The sequence below is a fragment of the Hyperolius riggenbachi genome, chromosome 1, assembly GCF_040937935.1.
Source record: "Hyperolius riggenbachi isolate aHypRig1 chromosome 1, aHypRig1.pri, whole genome shotgun sequence".
Classification (NCBI taxonomy): Eukaryota; Metazoa; Chordata; class Amphibia; order Anura; family Hyperoliidae; genus Hyperolius; species Hyperolius riggenbachi.
The window spans coordinates 295,348,556-295,365,088 of NC_090646.1; the positions used below are offsets into that span (position 1 = coordinate 295,348,556).

General features: G+C 43.3%; 1 protein-coding gene across 2 annotated transcripts in view; it reads left to right on the forward strand.

The window, feature by feature from the left end:
- NRTN (neurturin) overlaps positions 1-16,533 on the forward strand; it is a 243,584-nt gene that overhangs the window by 222,493 nt on the left and 4,558 nt on the right. For both annotated transcript variants that reach the window (XM_068271163.1, XM_068271162.1), the window contains one exon: positions 5,287-5,509. In XM_068271163.1, coding sequence (XP_068127264.1) covers positions 5,314-5,509 — 196 coding nt within the window. In that variant the 5' untranslated portion in view covers positions 5,287-5,313. The remainder of the gene's footprint in view (positions 1-5,286; positions 5,510-16,533) is intronic.

The following is a 16,533-nucleotide window of genomic DNA, read 5'->3' on the forward strand; positions in this document are numbered from 1 at the left end:
TCACTTTCAGATTGCCCAAGACAATGAAGATCAGTGTAAGCAATGAAAAGATTTTCCTCAGTTTTATAAATGGCTGCAAATTTTGTAGCACAACAGCTACCACAAAAAGTTGTGAAAATAGGGAATCAGCAATATTTTGTACCCTCTGCTATTCAATACCACTTTATAAACAGTAAATAGCAACAGTAAACAGAAAATTGCACTAAATTAATCATTTTTGTTGGCAGATGTGAATTTGATGATGATTGCACAGGGAATACTTAGATCAGCAGTCTCTTCAAAAGAAACACGAGATGTGAGACCTATGAAAGCTGCCATATTTATTTCATTTAAAACAATACCAGTTACCTGGCAGTCCTGCTGATCTTTCTGGTCAATAGGGCCTTAATCACACAGCTGAAACAAGAATACAGCTAATCTTGTCAGATTTGTCATATCATCTAACATCAGCTAACATCTGGAAATATCCCTGAAGAAGGGGACTAGATCCCATAAAGCTTGCATAATCAGTTATCTTATAGCCATTAAAAGATATTACTTATACAAAACTTTTTTTCTTCCTATAGATTTGTCATAGACATCTTATCTGCATGCTTGTTCAGGGTCTATGGCTTAAAGCATTAGAGGCAGAGGATCAGCAGGACAGCCAGGCAATGTGCATTTTTTAACCATTTTACTACACAGTGCCGTAATTATATGGTGTGCGGCTGTCAGTTATCATGCCATAGTGCCGTACAAATATGGCGCTCAGAATTTGCAACCGGCCGCAGGGCCCACAACCTCCCCAACACCTTAATATCTAGTTATCTGGCTTGCAGTCACTGCTATGTATCCCCTTTTTTTATTTCTTTCTGCTTAAGACACAATTAGGAATGACAGCTGAATGAATTGTGCGCCCCCTCCTACACTGCGCCCTGAGGCTGGAGCCTCTCCAGCCTCTGCCTCGGCCCGGCCCTGATAGCACTGATATCTTCTACAGTACTTAAAAGAGCACATATTCTTGTCAGTAACTGTCCCTCAAAAGGGCACACATCCTCATTGCTGCCATACTCATATGTCCATCGCGGTCTAGGGTCAATATTAGGGGAAACCAATTAACTTATCTGTATGTTTTGGGGATGTGGGAGGAAACCAATGTGCCAAGAGGAAACCCACACAGAAACAGGGAGAACATACAAACTCTGTGCAGGATAGTGTCAAACCGGGGACCCAGAGCTGCACAGGGTGGCACTACTGCCCATTATCATTCTCACTTTCAGATTGCCCAAGACAATGAAGATCAGTGTAAGCAATGAAAAGATTTTCCTCAGTTTTATAAATGGCTGCAAATTTTGTAGCACAACAGCTACCACAAAAAGTTGTGAAAATAGGGAATCAGCAATATTTTGTACCCTCTGCTATTCAATACCACTTTATAAACAGTAAATAGCAACAGTAAACAGAAAATTGCACTAAATTAATCATTTTTGTTGGCAGATGTGAATTTGATGATGATTGCACAGGGAATACTTAGATCAGCAGTCTCTTCAAAAGAAACACGAGATGTGAGACCTATGAAAGCTGCCATATTTATTTCATTTAAAACAATACCAGTTACCTGGCAGTCCTGCTGATCTTTCTGGTCAATAGGGCCTTAATCACACAGCTGAAACAAGAATACAGCTAATCTTGTCAGATTTGTCATATCATCTAACATCAGCTAACATCTGGAAATATCCCTGAAGAAGGGGACTAGATCCCATAAAGCTTGCATAATCAGTTATCTTATAGCCATTAAAAGATATTACTTATACAAAACTTTTTTTCTTCCTATAGATTTGTCATAGACATCTTATCTGCATGCTTGTTCAGGGTCTATGGCTTAAAGCATTAGAGGCAGAGGATCAGCAGGACAGCAGGACAGCCAGGCAATGTGCATTTTTTAACCATTTTACTACACAGTGCCGTAATTATATGGTGTGCGGCTGTCAGTTATCATGCCATAGTGCCGTACAAATATGGCGCTCAGAAGTTGCAACCGGCCGCTCCCCCCGCCGATCATATCCCGCGGGACCTGGCAGTACACTGTAGCCAGATCCCGTGGGTAGTACTAGAGCAGCCAATCACCGCTCTGCATGCCCTCTGCCTGTCACATGACCGCAGTGATCATATGATCACTGCAGTCATAACAATGGAGGAGAAGCTGCATGGACATCCGTCCGTGTGCCTCTCCTCTTGGCGGTATTCTACGGGACCCAGCTCTGTACTGTAGCCGGGTCCTCTAGCTAGCAGCAGAGCAGCCAATCACAGTGATCATGTGATCATTGGGGAATAGCAGGCTGGAAACAATCTCTTCTCTATAGTAAAGAAAAAAAATTAACAATTAAAAAATAAAAACATTTAAAAAAAAACAAATTAAAGTGGACTTGAAAATCTCTCCCAGTGTCACCTGACTGCCATGGCAGAGATGGCAGATAAGCTCATTTGAAAGCACAGACTGCATATGTCTGCTTCCATGAAAGCAGGAAGTAGAAACAGTGCAGATTATTTGCAGGATTTGTATCAGCTGTAACAAAGAGATGTTTTGAGTACTCACTGCCCGACAGGTCCTGTGGCGTCCCCTTGTTGTCATCAATGCCTCTTCCTGCAGGCGGGTGTGCACGACGTCACACGACGCTACATGGGAGTGAACGAGACTTCAAGCAATCAGGGTACTTTGCACGGTAGTCATCAGGGATCTTAACAATCCGATCTGCCATGTCAGTCATTATTGCGGCACAACGCTAAGCAACGTTCGCATGGTCGTGCGTCTGTACCCTTGTCGCAATATTGTGGAAACGACCACTCGACGCTCAAAAAATCATCGGTGGTCAGGAAAATTGTGACGTTGGTACATTGTTTTAAGGTTATTATGCTGTTTATCTTTTAGAGCAGAGAGGAAGTTCTGAATTCAGGTCCGCTTTAAAAAAAATGAAATAAAACAAGTTAGGCCACACATCAGGCGACTTGGCGGCCAGTCGACCATCCGATTTGATTGTTATAATCGAATCTGATAAAAGTCGGTGCCACCAAGTGCATGACCGATCGATGTTGCGACCAATTGCGTGCCGAAATTGGTCACATAAATTGGTCGGACATTCTGCAAGATGTCGGGCCGTCGTGGTCTGTTGAGTGCGTGGCGGTAATGGCGAGTGATATCGGGATGTGTGATAAAACCCCCAATGCTGTCCCACCCCCAATGCTCAATGTCCCCCTCCTCCAGTGTTCTATACATTGACTGTCTGCATCCGCCGCTTGCTCTGGGATTCGCACTTTGTCCATACATAGGGGCCCAAGTGGTTGCCAGAGTAACGTGGGGGTGAGTGTGATGTCACAAGCGCGCTCACATGCATGCCAGCAACAACGTGGGGTGTGTGTATGAATAAAGAATGGATCCCGGACCCAGCGGCAGATAAATGGCATGCATGGAAAGGTAATGTATCGTTTACAGGGAAGGGAGGGAGGGGCACACTGACCATCGGGGGTGGGGGGGCAGCGTTGGGACAGCGAGGCAGCAGATGTGGAGTCACATGGCCGATTTTGGATCAATTTCAGTATGAAATTAATCGGGAATCAGTATAGTGCAAATATTCTGCTTCAGATTTTCAGTCCATGGAAAGGCACTAAGTGGATTGTGGGCCCCACAGTTCTCTAACAATGCGACTGAGGCATTGGTATTTTGTATCGCCATCCATGGGAGAAGTTGAGGAATATGTTTTAGGGTGTATTTTGTGGCCTCCAAACAGCATGTGGGCATTATGTGCTTTCAAATTAGCATATCTGCTGGAAAAAAATAAAATTTACACCATTCTTCTGATTACAATCGAAAAAAGACAAGACGGTCAAACTCCTAATTTTACCATTTCTCCGATACAGTGGAGGGGGGGTGGGGTGGGGCCGATGTGGGATGTTTTAATTTTCTAGATGGGGTCAATTTTTGGGATATCTAGGGGTCTTGGTTGTTTTGCTCTGCTATAGATGAAGTATGACGCTAAAATTTCTGATATATATATATATATATATATATATATATATATATATATACTGTATGTATATATCTATAAATATATCTATATATATATATATATATAGATAGATAGATAGATAGATAGATAGATAGATAGATAGATAGATAGATAGATAGATAGATACATATACATATATTTTAGCTGAGACTTGAACTTGCAGTTTGGCTGAAGCTCCACTAAGAGTCATCTCTTTCTGTGGGCTCAGGACTTACTAAATCAGGCCTGGGATTTAGTACATTTTTCTCCTGATTTTTCTCCCAGAAGAGTTGTTTTTGCACCACCTCATCAATTAAATTACTTTCAAGATCCTAGAAAGCAAAAAACTACTAAAATAAGTTGTTACAAACAAACTTAGTCTGATATTTTTTTTGTTATGTTATTTTTTTTATGTTATTTGAATACAATAGTGGAGCTTCAGCCAAACTGCAAGTTCAAGTCTCAGCTAAAATATATGTATATATATATATATATACATATAGATAGATAGATAGATAGATAGATAGATATTTGTACGCTACACTCTAATTTTTCTTTTTGCTTGCTAGGTGGTGAAGACATATTTGTTCCGTTATATTTACTATTAAGGCGTGTATGACTGTTTAGATTTATCTGTTATGAGTTTCCTAAATGCGTGAGACAGTGGTGTTCAAATCAACATGGTAGCCAGGCAAAGGTGTCACTGATTTCAAAGAAAATATTAAACAAAGACCTTAGTAGAGTGATTAGTGCATTATTGTCATTTTACTTGTTTTAGGGCTTTCAAAACCGCCTTGTTTTCACTATACTAGTCATTTAAAACCCAACTCCCCCAAATAAACCTTAATTTTGGTTGTTGTAGAAGAGAGAACAGCTTTGGAATTTTACTGCTCTTTGTGTTGTCACGGCAGTTTTTTCTTTTCCTCTTTACTTCCAGTTTCTAAGGCTCTGTGGCATTTATGAGAAGTCTGTTGGTCCTTGAGACAGGAAAGGAAGGACAGCAATGAAAGTTTGATATTGTTTCAGACTTACTGAAAAAAAGGTTTTACCTGTTGCTGTTTCTGTTCTGAGATTTAGAAGTGAATGAATGACGGACACAAAGAGCAATAAAAAAAAACCTCAAAATATGTTGCAACTCCCTTTCATGATACCAAAAACTTAAAAAACATAACAATCTAAAATTGGGCTTTGATATTTATCCTTTTATGTATTAAGATATGATGTAACACCACTAAATATGCTGACATATATCTGTCTTTGGCAGAGTCTCAATGCCTTGATTGTTCTTAAGATGAAGGTATGGAAGAGGACAGCTCCCGCTTTGATACTGCTCTGTGCTCTGTTGTCCCTACTGATTTGCACAGAAGTCTTCTTCCAGAGCTGGAAATTCAGTTCAGCCTCCTCTCAGCCTGTAACAGGTTTATCACCAAAGAAACAACGAAGGTTCCCAAGAGCCACAGATCGCAAGCCACCTATGATTACCCAATGTAAGAGAAGAATTATAAATACCTCTAATCAGTTGTGCTTGTTTCTCCAATTTTTTGTAACTGTTTATCGGTCCACTATTTCTTTTGTTTTATTATTGCATCAATTACAGCTGTACATCTAAATTTCTATTCATTCTTATACATAAAACAAACTGATGGATCATCTATTGATTCATTAAATCTTGCAGTACTGCACCTTCTGTCTAGCTATACAGATGATTCATAATAAAGACAGCCACAACTGTGGCAACAAAACATGAAATGAAGAATGGTGCACTTACGACTTGGAAGTAAAAGGAAGTTTGCCTCATAACCACCTGGTGTTGAATGGAAAAAAACAATTAACAGAAACAGGGCTTGGCAGTAATTCTGAGCATGACAGCAAATTTATTGCTGTATTTACATTCAAATTAGGTGGTTTACTTCCATATACACAAACCATATTCAAATTTCAAGTAAGGGCCAGTCACCCATCACATTTGCTCTGGCAGTGAAAGACAATATGATGGAGTATGGTATTTTTGGAATGTACTTTGTGAAGAAGCTGTACTGTAATGTTTACACTATGTAATAATATAATGATAATACAGGATGACAGCACTTCTTTGCAGTTGGGTTTGAGTACAGAACATGTAAAAGTAGAAGAGTATGTTTTGGCATGAGGCAGAATACTGAGGAGATAAACTGGCTTTGTAGTTTGGCTCGGAGGGTGATGAGCAGAAATTGTGTTTAGATTTGCTGAGCTATTTGTAGAATGACTTTCATTGAGTCATCAATTAGGCATGTCTCTAACCTTTTGCAAGAATCAAATTAAAACAAAATAACATCAATTATATAATTACTATGGGGATGGAAAAAGAAACAATGCAATTCACTAACATAATGCTTATTGTTACAAGCAGCAGGGAAATTCTGGTCAACAACTGAGAATCTGCAGGCCAGAGACGAGAAATCTGGAACACAGCATGGTGGAGTATTGTTGGGATATCTAGCAGGGTTACCATCTTGATCTAACCACTTAAAGCATACCTGAACTAGGACAAAAAAAGTGGATCTTTATTTACCTGACTTACCTGGGGCTCCTTCCAGGCCCTTCCCCCATTGTCTTTCAGGTCCCTCTGTGTCTTTGAGGTCTCCTCCGTTGTGCTGCTGCTGCCCCCCCCCCCCCCCCCCAGAAAGATCTGAGACTAGTTCTAGTTGCAGGCAACTGTGCACGCATGATCCCGTCCATGTGCCTCCATCAATCACAGTCCCACCAGGGGAGCATTTTGCGCATGAACGGTACAATTCTTTTTTGACTGCACATTTGCAGAATGCTCCCGGCCACAAGCAATTGATGAAGGTGCATGGATGGGACCATATGCAGTAGCCTGCAACTAGTCACAGATCTTTCCGGGGATAGCGGCACAATGGAGGGGACTTTGAAGACATTGAAGGAACTGAAAGTCTATGGGGGGCTTGAGGAAGCCACAGGTTAATAAAGATTCACTTTTTTTTGTTCCAGTCCAGGTTTGCTTTAATTACTGACAAGCAGTTATAGTCAAAGAGTTACACATTTTTTTGACTTGCATGCAGATTTCATGCGATATGTATGCAGCTTGAAATTGTACCAATCATTTTCCACAGGAAGTGAATCTGATTGGTCCAGTTCATGCTGCATAGAATTTGCATGAGGTCTGCATGCAAGTCAAAATTACCTGCATCTTATTGACCATCTCTGTTGACAAGCAGTTGCATATCAATAGAGGATGCAGAGATTGTGACCCCCTGGCTTGAGGGACCAATCAAGGAGTCTTTAATCACTGTATTAGCTGTTCATTGGGGCAATTCTAGAAACCATCACCTCAATATGTGCTTTTATTAAAGATGATCATTAACAAACTGTTCCTCTTCCTGCTTAAAGTGAACCCGAGGTGAAAATAAACTGATGAGATAAACAATTGTATTTATCCTCCTACCCCTAAAATTACTTTTTAAGATATTTCATGGTTTTATTTTATATTTAAACATTCACAAAGTAGATTGAATGTTTTGCTGACTCTGCTCAGTGTCAATCTATTAAGTTTAAACAAAAGTGGGGACAACAACAGCCCAATATAGTGTAGTAAGCAAAACAAAAGGTTGGAATTGAAAAGTATATAATGTATATACTCACAAACGTATGTTACCTCCCAGGTAACCACTGTACAGGCAGGTGAGGAGATTAGACCTGTCCTCACTCAGGATTAAAAGTCGCTCTCTGTAGATCAGGAAAAAAGAGATGGGGATCAACCCCTCCACCAGGGGTGGATATTGGTAATATAAGAGTGAACAGGGGCGCCAGCAGGATAAAAGATACTAAAAAGTTTAAAATTCCTTAGGAGGTGGTGGTGGACTCGCCTCCTTGAAGTAGACAAGATACTGTCAGCTTTTTAACAACAACAGATTTATTTATATACTTCAGAAAACCATGCAACGCGTTTCGCAGGTATATTCCTGTTTCCTCAGGCAATAACAAATAGGAGTACACGCAGTACAGTCTCAAGGTCACGATAAGTAAGGGCACCGCCTTTGACATTGGAGACCAGTGTTCGAATCCCGGTAAGGGTCAGTACCTATTCAGTAAGGAGTTCAAGGCAAGACTCCCTAACACTGCAGTGCACCCAGTGGCTGCAGCTCTTGAGCGCTTTGAGTCCGACAGGAGAAAAGCGCTATACAAATGTTCGGATTATTATTTTTATTATTATAAGCGCCTCTGACCTTGACCACGAGGCGCTTATCGTGACCTTGAGACTGTACTGCGTGTACTCCTATTTGTTATTGACTGAGGAAGCAGGAATATACCTGCGAAACGCGCTGCATGGTTGTCTGGATTATATAAATAAATCTGTTGTTAAAAAGCTGACAGTATCTTGTCTACTTCAAGGAGGCGAGTCCACCACCACCTCCTGAGGAATTTTAAACTTTTTAGTACCTTTTATCCTGCTGGCGCTTCTGATCACTCTTATATTATCAGTCTATTAAGTGTCCGAGAGTTAAAATACATTAATTATAGACTTTTCTTGTATCTCCTTCTGCTCTCACAAGATGTATTTTGCCAGGAAAAATGTTATGGTTGTAATATGCTTATCAGTGAGGTTTACTATATTCCCCACAAGGTACCAACAAGACAGAAGCTGTCACTTCCATGCCTAAAAATGAACTCTTGCAAGCAGGGGTGTAGCAATAGCCATAGCAGCTGGTATGGGGCCCTGGAGCATAGGGGGCCCAGGTGGTACTTGATGTGTTCACTATTAACTTTCCTTTGTTTCTCCACCCTCTCTGACTTTGTCTCAGTGCCCATGGACTGTATACAGTAATGATAATTGGCCAATCAACTCATATCCGTAGGGTAGCTAAGCCACTGCTTTCAGGCAACAAAATAAAACAAGTAATACAGCCTGGTTATTTATGTTTTGCACTGTATACACACATGTTTATCTCATCATGTCACATATCACCTTGGGTTTAAAGAAACCTCTCTGACACTGAGGTTGCCCTTGTCATGTTTTGGTGCTCCAAGTTAATTATCTGTAGATTGCTTAAAGAGATCCAGAGACAAAAACACATAATAGATTTATACATACCTGGGGCTTCCTCCAGCCACATCAGTATGGATCGCGCCAACGTCGCTGATCTCCGCAGCCTCTATTTTCCGGTACCGGGTCCCGTCACTTCCGCCTGACGCAGCCAGTTGTATGCATCCGCAGGGACTCCCTCGGCTCGGCAGCGCCTGCTCTACGCATGCGCCTGCGCAGTATGGAAGGAGCGCACTGCGCTTGCATCGACTGGCCCTCACTGGCCAAAGTGAGCGGCGATAGAGGCGGCGGAGGATGGTGGCGTGGGAGCGATCCATGCTGATGGGGTTGGACGAAGCCCCAGGTATGTATAATTATGTTGTCCGTCTCTGGTTTTCTTTAAGAGGGCCAAATTTAAAATTTGCACTAGAGCCCATAGCTTCCTAGCTACACCACTGCTGACAGATGAATGCGTTTTAGAGTCAGGCCAGTTTGAAAAATAAGTCTGGGTCAAGAAATGGAGCACTAAACAAAGGACAACATTAACAATGAAACAAGTGTGCAAAAGACAAACCTCTGATAACCAGCTACAGATCAAGGAATGTGTTTGTAGGAAGATTTTCTACCTGTAGGAAGCGTCCGTCTCACAGAACATCATGCTCATTGGTTCTCTGACAGTATTTAGCTCAGCAAATAATTTGTGCTAAAAAAAAATAAAAATATGTTTACTTGAAGAAGAGATAAGTGACCACAGTATTTAAGGTTCTTGTACCAGTTTCGTTGCACTAAATACATTCTAGATACCATGGGATTAGAGTGACTAGTAAAGCCTTGAGCAGAAAATCCTTTTAAGATGCAAAAACTCCAGCATCTCAAGGACACAGAGACATTTAGCAGAGCTTCTTTAGTGCAAGAAGTGCCTCTAAGATCAGGCTTTGAACAAGTAGTAAAATGCCCGCACCTTGTATCAGCTAGATGTTGGATTGCACATTCTATCAAAGGCAACTTAAAACTGCTGGAGGACTGAAGGTACTCAAGGTCAAAGATACAATAAGTTGAGGAAATTTAGATATTTGCTCCAAACTGATAAACAAGGGTGTATGTCCTGTTCATGCGCTGATTTGGTTATTATGAACAGTTTTAGCCTATTATAGTAAATCTGCCCAGTCCCTCTACAGAACAGAAACATACACATGTCGATACTGTTCCAAAGATTAGGGTTACCCTCTTAGGGCTGGTGCACACCTAAAAGCGCTAGCGATTAAAAAAATCGCTCTGTTCTAGTGCTTTTTTGAGAAATGTTCCACTTTTCTATACTTAAAGGGGACCTGAAGCGAGGAAAATTATTTAAATTAAACACATGACGTAGCTGCAAATGAATATTACATACTTACCTCACCGTCAGTTCTTCTCAGAAGCTCACTATTTTCTTCTTACAGTGATCCCTTCCAGTTCTGACAATATTTTGTCAGAACTGAAATATACCAGTTGCTGTCAGTTATATATCAGCAGTTGTCAGTTACAACTGAATGTGCAAGGTAATGTCCATGTTTCCCTATGGCTCAAGCAGGTGATATTACAGTTTAACAGTGTGCTGACCAGGAAGCTGTTATGGGGTAATGGCCATTTTTGAAATGGAGGATGGAGAAATCCATTGATCACAGTGGACAAATGGTATGCAGGAGAGGAGAAAGAGATTGAGAAGTTGACTACACAGGAGGTAAGTATGACCTGTGTATGGGTATTTTGACTTTTTATTTTCAGTTCAGGTTCTCTTTAACATTGAGACTGAATTGCCTCAGAAATGCTGCAGAACCTGGGTTTGGGAAAAAAAAACATCCATCCCATTCAAATACATTAGCCAAGCACTATTCAAAGAGCTAGTTTTTTTAAAAGCTTTCAGAAGCATTCTAGGTGTGCCCCAGCCCTTAGTCTGCTCATTTGACATAAACAAGACTAGTGGAATTCCACAATTAAAAACACTGTCCATGCAGATGGAGTATTTCCTTTAAGAACGTTTTGACCAGGTTAAAAGCATATGCTAGAAGAAAAACAAAACAACAACAAAAAGACTACACTGATTCCAACAAATCATGCAACCTATAGCCCGACATAAGAGGGTGCCGATGAAGCCCAGTATTCTAAGTTGGGTCCATCTGTTGGGAGCTGAGTTGGAAAAAAAAGCATATGCTAAAATGTACAGTATGTGCTTTCCTCCTTTGAGACTTTACTGTGAGCTGTGAGCTAACAGAATGAGTGCTATCCCAATCTGTCTTCCTCCACGCCAGCTGGATGTCTTATATGAAGAGGACGACCCTTTTTGCATTTATGCTGCAGTGATTGAAATCGTCAAAGAGACGCACCAGGAATGCTTCTGCAGCCTCTTGTGAACTAATCAGGTGCTTTTGGCGCACAGCACTGACCGCATAACTCCTGAGTCAGGCGCCGCTATAGCACAAATGCTTTAGCTATAGCACTAGTGCTTTAGCTATAGAATAGCACTAGTGCTTTTACTTTAGTACATGCCCTGCGCATGGGCAATTCAGGGTTCCAGCAATCATGAATTAGTTCTCCCTCCAAAGTGCTATGACTCAGAGGGGGAATAGTTGTGTACGCTACCAGGAATTTCAGTGGCAGCAGAGTGAGCCGAGCAGACCAGAGTGGCGTACTAATATGTACGCCTTGTAAAGCCACTATTGCCAAACTCTGCCACGTGAAAGGCACATCACTAGTGTATTTCCTACAGACTTCTCTCTTCAGTCTGATAAACAAAGCTTTCCTTATTAACATACAGTATCTGTTGACTTTTGATATTTTCTTATTTCCTATTTCCGTAAGCACTCCTGTCCCTGGTTGATGATAGCCCTGAGTCTTGCATGGGCTCTGCCTCTGCCCTGCTTGTGGGCACTGCCTCTGCCTTGCCTGGATTGTCTCTGCTTTTGGAGACAGGCTGGGCGTTGACACCTTTGTTAGGGCGCTCATCTTCCAGCGCAATGGATTCATGTGGGTGCTCACAATTCGCGTATAAGCACAAGACTCTTACAGCAGTCAGAGCAGGCAAGTCTTCTTTCTAGTCACTCTGCAGTAGTCAGATCAGGCAAGACTTCTTTTTTCAAGTGGGTCATGTTAGAAATGTGATCCACAATCATCCATCCATCATTGTACCTAGTGGTGGACACAGGGCACAGGGGACCCCCCCCCCCCATCAAAATACCAAATGTGGGTCCCTCTCATGTGGCAAAAAGTGGGTGTGGCCATACAAAAAGTGTGTGGGACTAAACAGAGGCGGTGTTTACATAACCCTCATTTTTTAACGTGGGACTTCTAAAAAAAATAGTGTATACATACATTTCTCTAAATGTAACAAATGCATTATACAGTTTAGTGAGCAAAAGCATATATTACAATTATTTACAAATTGCCTGATTATATTTCTCAATTATCCAGCAGGAGCACATGTCCCATCCCCAACCTAGCAAGCACATATATCACGTTCTGCATGACCTCACACGTATCGATTATAACGCAAAAAAGTGTCAGAAATCAAAAAGGCCCTCTTTCGCCAATCCCAAAGTAGCTCGACACACAATAAATAATTATACAAAGGCCCTCCCCAGAACACTCACAGTCGGCCGTTGGAAACCTCCACTAGCCTTCCAACATTCACAATTATTGTCAACAATAAATAAACACAGCCCCACACACATGGTCAACCATAAGGAGCCCCTGTCAACCCATCACACACACAATGGGCCTGATTCACAAAGCGGTGATAACTCAGTTATCACGCCTAAAAGACTTTAGGCGTGATAACCTTTGCATTGCTGAGTTAGCACCGTTTTGTGCTCTTTATCGCGCGCAACTCCGCGCGCAGCGCCCATAGGGTTTAATGGGCGCATCGCACGCACTGCACCGTGTGCCGCGCGATTGCACGCGCAAAACTTTGCGTGCGGGAATTTCGCGCGAGTTTCATTTTATCACGCCTAAACTGAGTTTAGGCGTCATAAAGGGCTTTTCACAGACGTGCAAACACTTTGCACCGCTTTGTGAATCAGGCCCAATATATTAGAATTACAATTACATACCACTCCAAAAACTCCTGAGTGGAGAAAGCATGCCCCCCTCCAGTCAACTGAATTGAGTTGGTAAATAGGTGGCTGGACTACAGAGAGGAGTCCAGGGAAATAAAGTGGCCACAGAGTTAATGGAGACCCATATGGAGAACCAGGTACGGCTAACTTATTACATTTTGATCACCTCAGGTGTATTTTAAACAGTCAATATGTGAAGCACACAATTCTTATTATTTTTATTTAACCACTTGCCGACCGCCCACTACCTATGGGCGTCGGCAAAGTGGCACCCCCAGGACCACCTAACGCCGATCAGCGGCGGCACCTGGGGGACTGATTATCCGCCGGCATTAGGCTCCGCCCACCCGCAACGTCAACCCGCCGGCCTATTAGCAACGCCGGCGGGTTGTTAACCCTCGATCTGCCGCTAGAAAGTGTATAATACACTTTGTAACGTATACAAAGTGTTTTATACAGGCTGCCTCCTACCCTGGTGGTCCCAATGATCGAGCGACCTCCAGGGTATGAGGCAGCTGTGTATGTGAAAGCACACACACACTGATCCTGCCCCCCCTGCCCCCTGATCGCCCACAGCACCCCTCAGACCCCCCCCTGATCACCCCCTCAGGCCACTGTTTGCACCCAATCACCCCCCTAATCACCCATCAATCACCCCCGGTCACTATCTGTCAACGCTATATTTTAGATTAGGTCCTAAACTGCCCCCTGGGGGCTCCTGATTACCCCCACACCCTCAGATCCTCCCCAGACCCCCTCCAGACCCCTCCCCCCTGTGTACCATATACATCTATTCTCCCCTGTAATCACCCACTGATCACCTGTCAATCACCTGTCAATCACTCATCAATCACCCCCTGTCACTGCCACCCATCAGATCAGACCCTACCCTGCCCCTTGCAGGCACCCAAACACCCACCCACACCCTCAGATCACCCTCAACCCCCCCCCCTGATCACCTCCCCAGTGCATTATTTACATCTGTTCTCCCCTCTAATCACCCACTGATCACCCATAAATCACTCATCAATCACCCCCTATCACCACCTGTCACTGCTACCCATCATACCCATCAGATCAGACCCTCATCTGCCCCTTGCGGGCACCCAGATCGCCCTCAGACCCCCCCTATCACCTCGCCAGTGCATTGCTTGCATCTATTCTCCCCTCTAATCACACCCTGATCACCTATCAATCACCCCGTCACCCCCTGTCCCCACCTGTCACTGCTACCCATCAGATCAGACCCTAATCGGCCCTGTGCAGGCACTCAAACACCCGCCCACACCCTCAGATCACCCTCAAACCCCCCTGTCACCTCCCCAGTGCATTATTTACATCTGTTCTCCCCTCTAATCACCCACTGATCACCCATAAATCACCCCCGTTCACCACCTGTCACTGCTACCCATCATACCCATCAGATCAGACCCTCATCTGCCCCTTGCGGGCACCCAGATCGCCCTCAGACCCCCCTATCACCTCGCCGGTGCATTGCTTGCATCTATTCTCCCCTCTAATCACACCCTGATCACCAATCAACCACCCCGTCAACCCCTGTCACCATCTGTCACTGCTACCCATCAGATCAGACCCTTCCCTCTTGCGGGTACCCAATTACCCACCCACACCCTCAGATCACCCTCAGACCCCCCCTGATCACCTCCCCAGTGCATTGCTTGCATCTATTCCCCCCTCTAATCACACCCTGAGACACCCATCAATCACCTCCTGTCACCACCTGTCACCCCCTAGCACACCTACCCATCAGATCATGCCCTAATTTGCCTCCTGTGGGCTCCTGATTACTTACCCAAACCCTCAGATCCCCCTCAAACCCCCTTTCGATCACCTCCCCAGTGCATTGATTGCATCTATTTTCCCCTCTAATCACCCCCTGAGACACCCATCAATCACCTCCTGTCACCACCTGTCACCACCTAGCACTCCTATCCATCAGATCAGGCCTTAATCTGCCCCCTGTGGGCTTCTGATCACCCAGCCAAACCCTCACCCACCCTCGAAGTGACAGAAATTTTTTTTACTGATCACTGCTGGTCTCTACGACTTAATTGTGGCTGAGACCAACCGTTATGCCACGCAATACGCAACCGCCAATCCAAGAAGCTACCATGCCCAGCCTTTTCGGTGGAAACCACTCCAAGTTTCCGAACGTAACATATTTTGGCGCCTTCTCCTTAACCTGGGTCTAGTCAAAAAGAATGTATTGCAGTCTTATTGGTCTACGCACCCAATACATCACATGCCCATGTTCTCTGCTGCCATGTCCAGGTCACGATTTGAGAACATCCTGCGCTTCCTGCACTTCCGTGCCAATACAACCTGTCATCTAAGAGGCCACCCTGCTTATGACCAGTTCCACAAAATTCGGCCCCTCATAGACCACTTGTCACCAAAATTTGCAGATGCTTATGTGAATTCTTCCTATAATGTTTATTGCAGATGCTTATACCCCTGAACAGTCAATTTGAGGCATTTGGTTTCTAGACTACTCCTCACGGTTTTGGGCCCCTAAAAGGCCAGGGCAGTATAGGAACCCCACAAGTGACCCCATTTTAGAAAGAAGACACCCCAAGGTATTCCGTTAGGTGTATGATGAGTTCATAGAAGATTTCATTTTTTCTCACAAGACAAATGACACTTTGTGAAAAAAAACAATACAAATAAATTTCCGCTAACTTGTGACAAAAAATAAAATCTTCTATGAACTCACCATACTCCTAATGGAATACCTTGGGGTGTCTTCTTTCTAAAATGGGGTCACTTGTGGGGTTCCTAAACTGCCCTGGCATTTTAGGGGCCCTAAACCGTGAGGAGTAGTCTGGAAACCAAATGCCTCAAAATGACCTGTGAAATCCTAAAGGTACTCAAAGGACTTTGGGCCTCTTAGCGCACCTAGGCTGCAAAAAAGTGTCACACGTGGTATTGCCGTACTCAGGAGAAGTAGTATAATGTGTTTTGGGGTGTATTTTTACACATACCCATTCTGGGTCGGGGAAATATCTCTGTAAATGGACAATTGTGTGTAAAAAAATAAAAAAATTGTCATTTACAGAGATATTTCTCCCACCCAGCATGGGTATGTGTAAAAATACACCCCAAAACGCATTATACTACTTCTCCTGAGTATGGTGATACCACATGTGTGACACATTTTTGCAGCCTAGGTGCACTAAGGGGCCCAACGTCCTATTAGTACCTTTAGGATTTCACAGGTCATTTTGAGGCATTTGGTTTCTAGACTACTCCTCACGGTTTAGGGCCCCTAAAATGTCAGGGCGGTATAGGAACCCCACAAGTGACCCCATTTTAGAAATAAGACACCCCCAAGGTATTCCATTAGGCGTATGGTGAGTTCATAGAAGATTTTATTTTT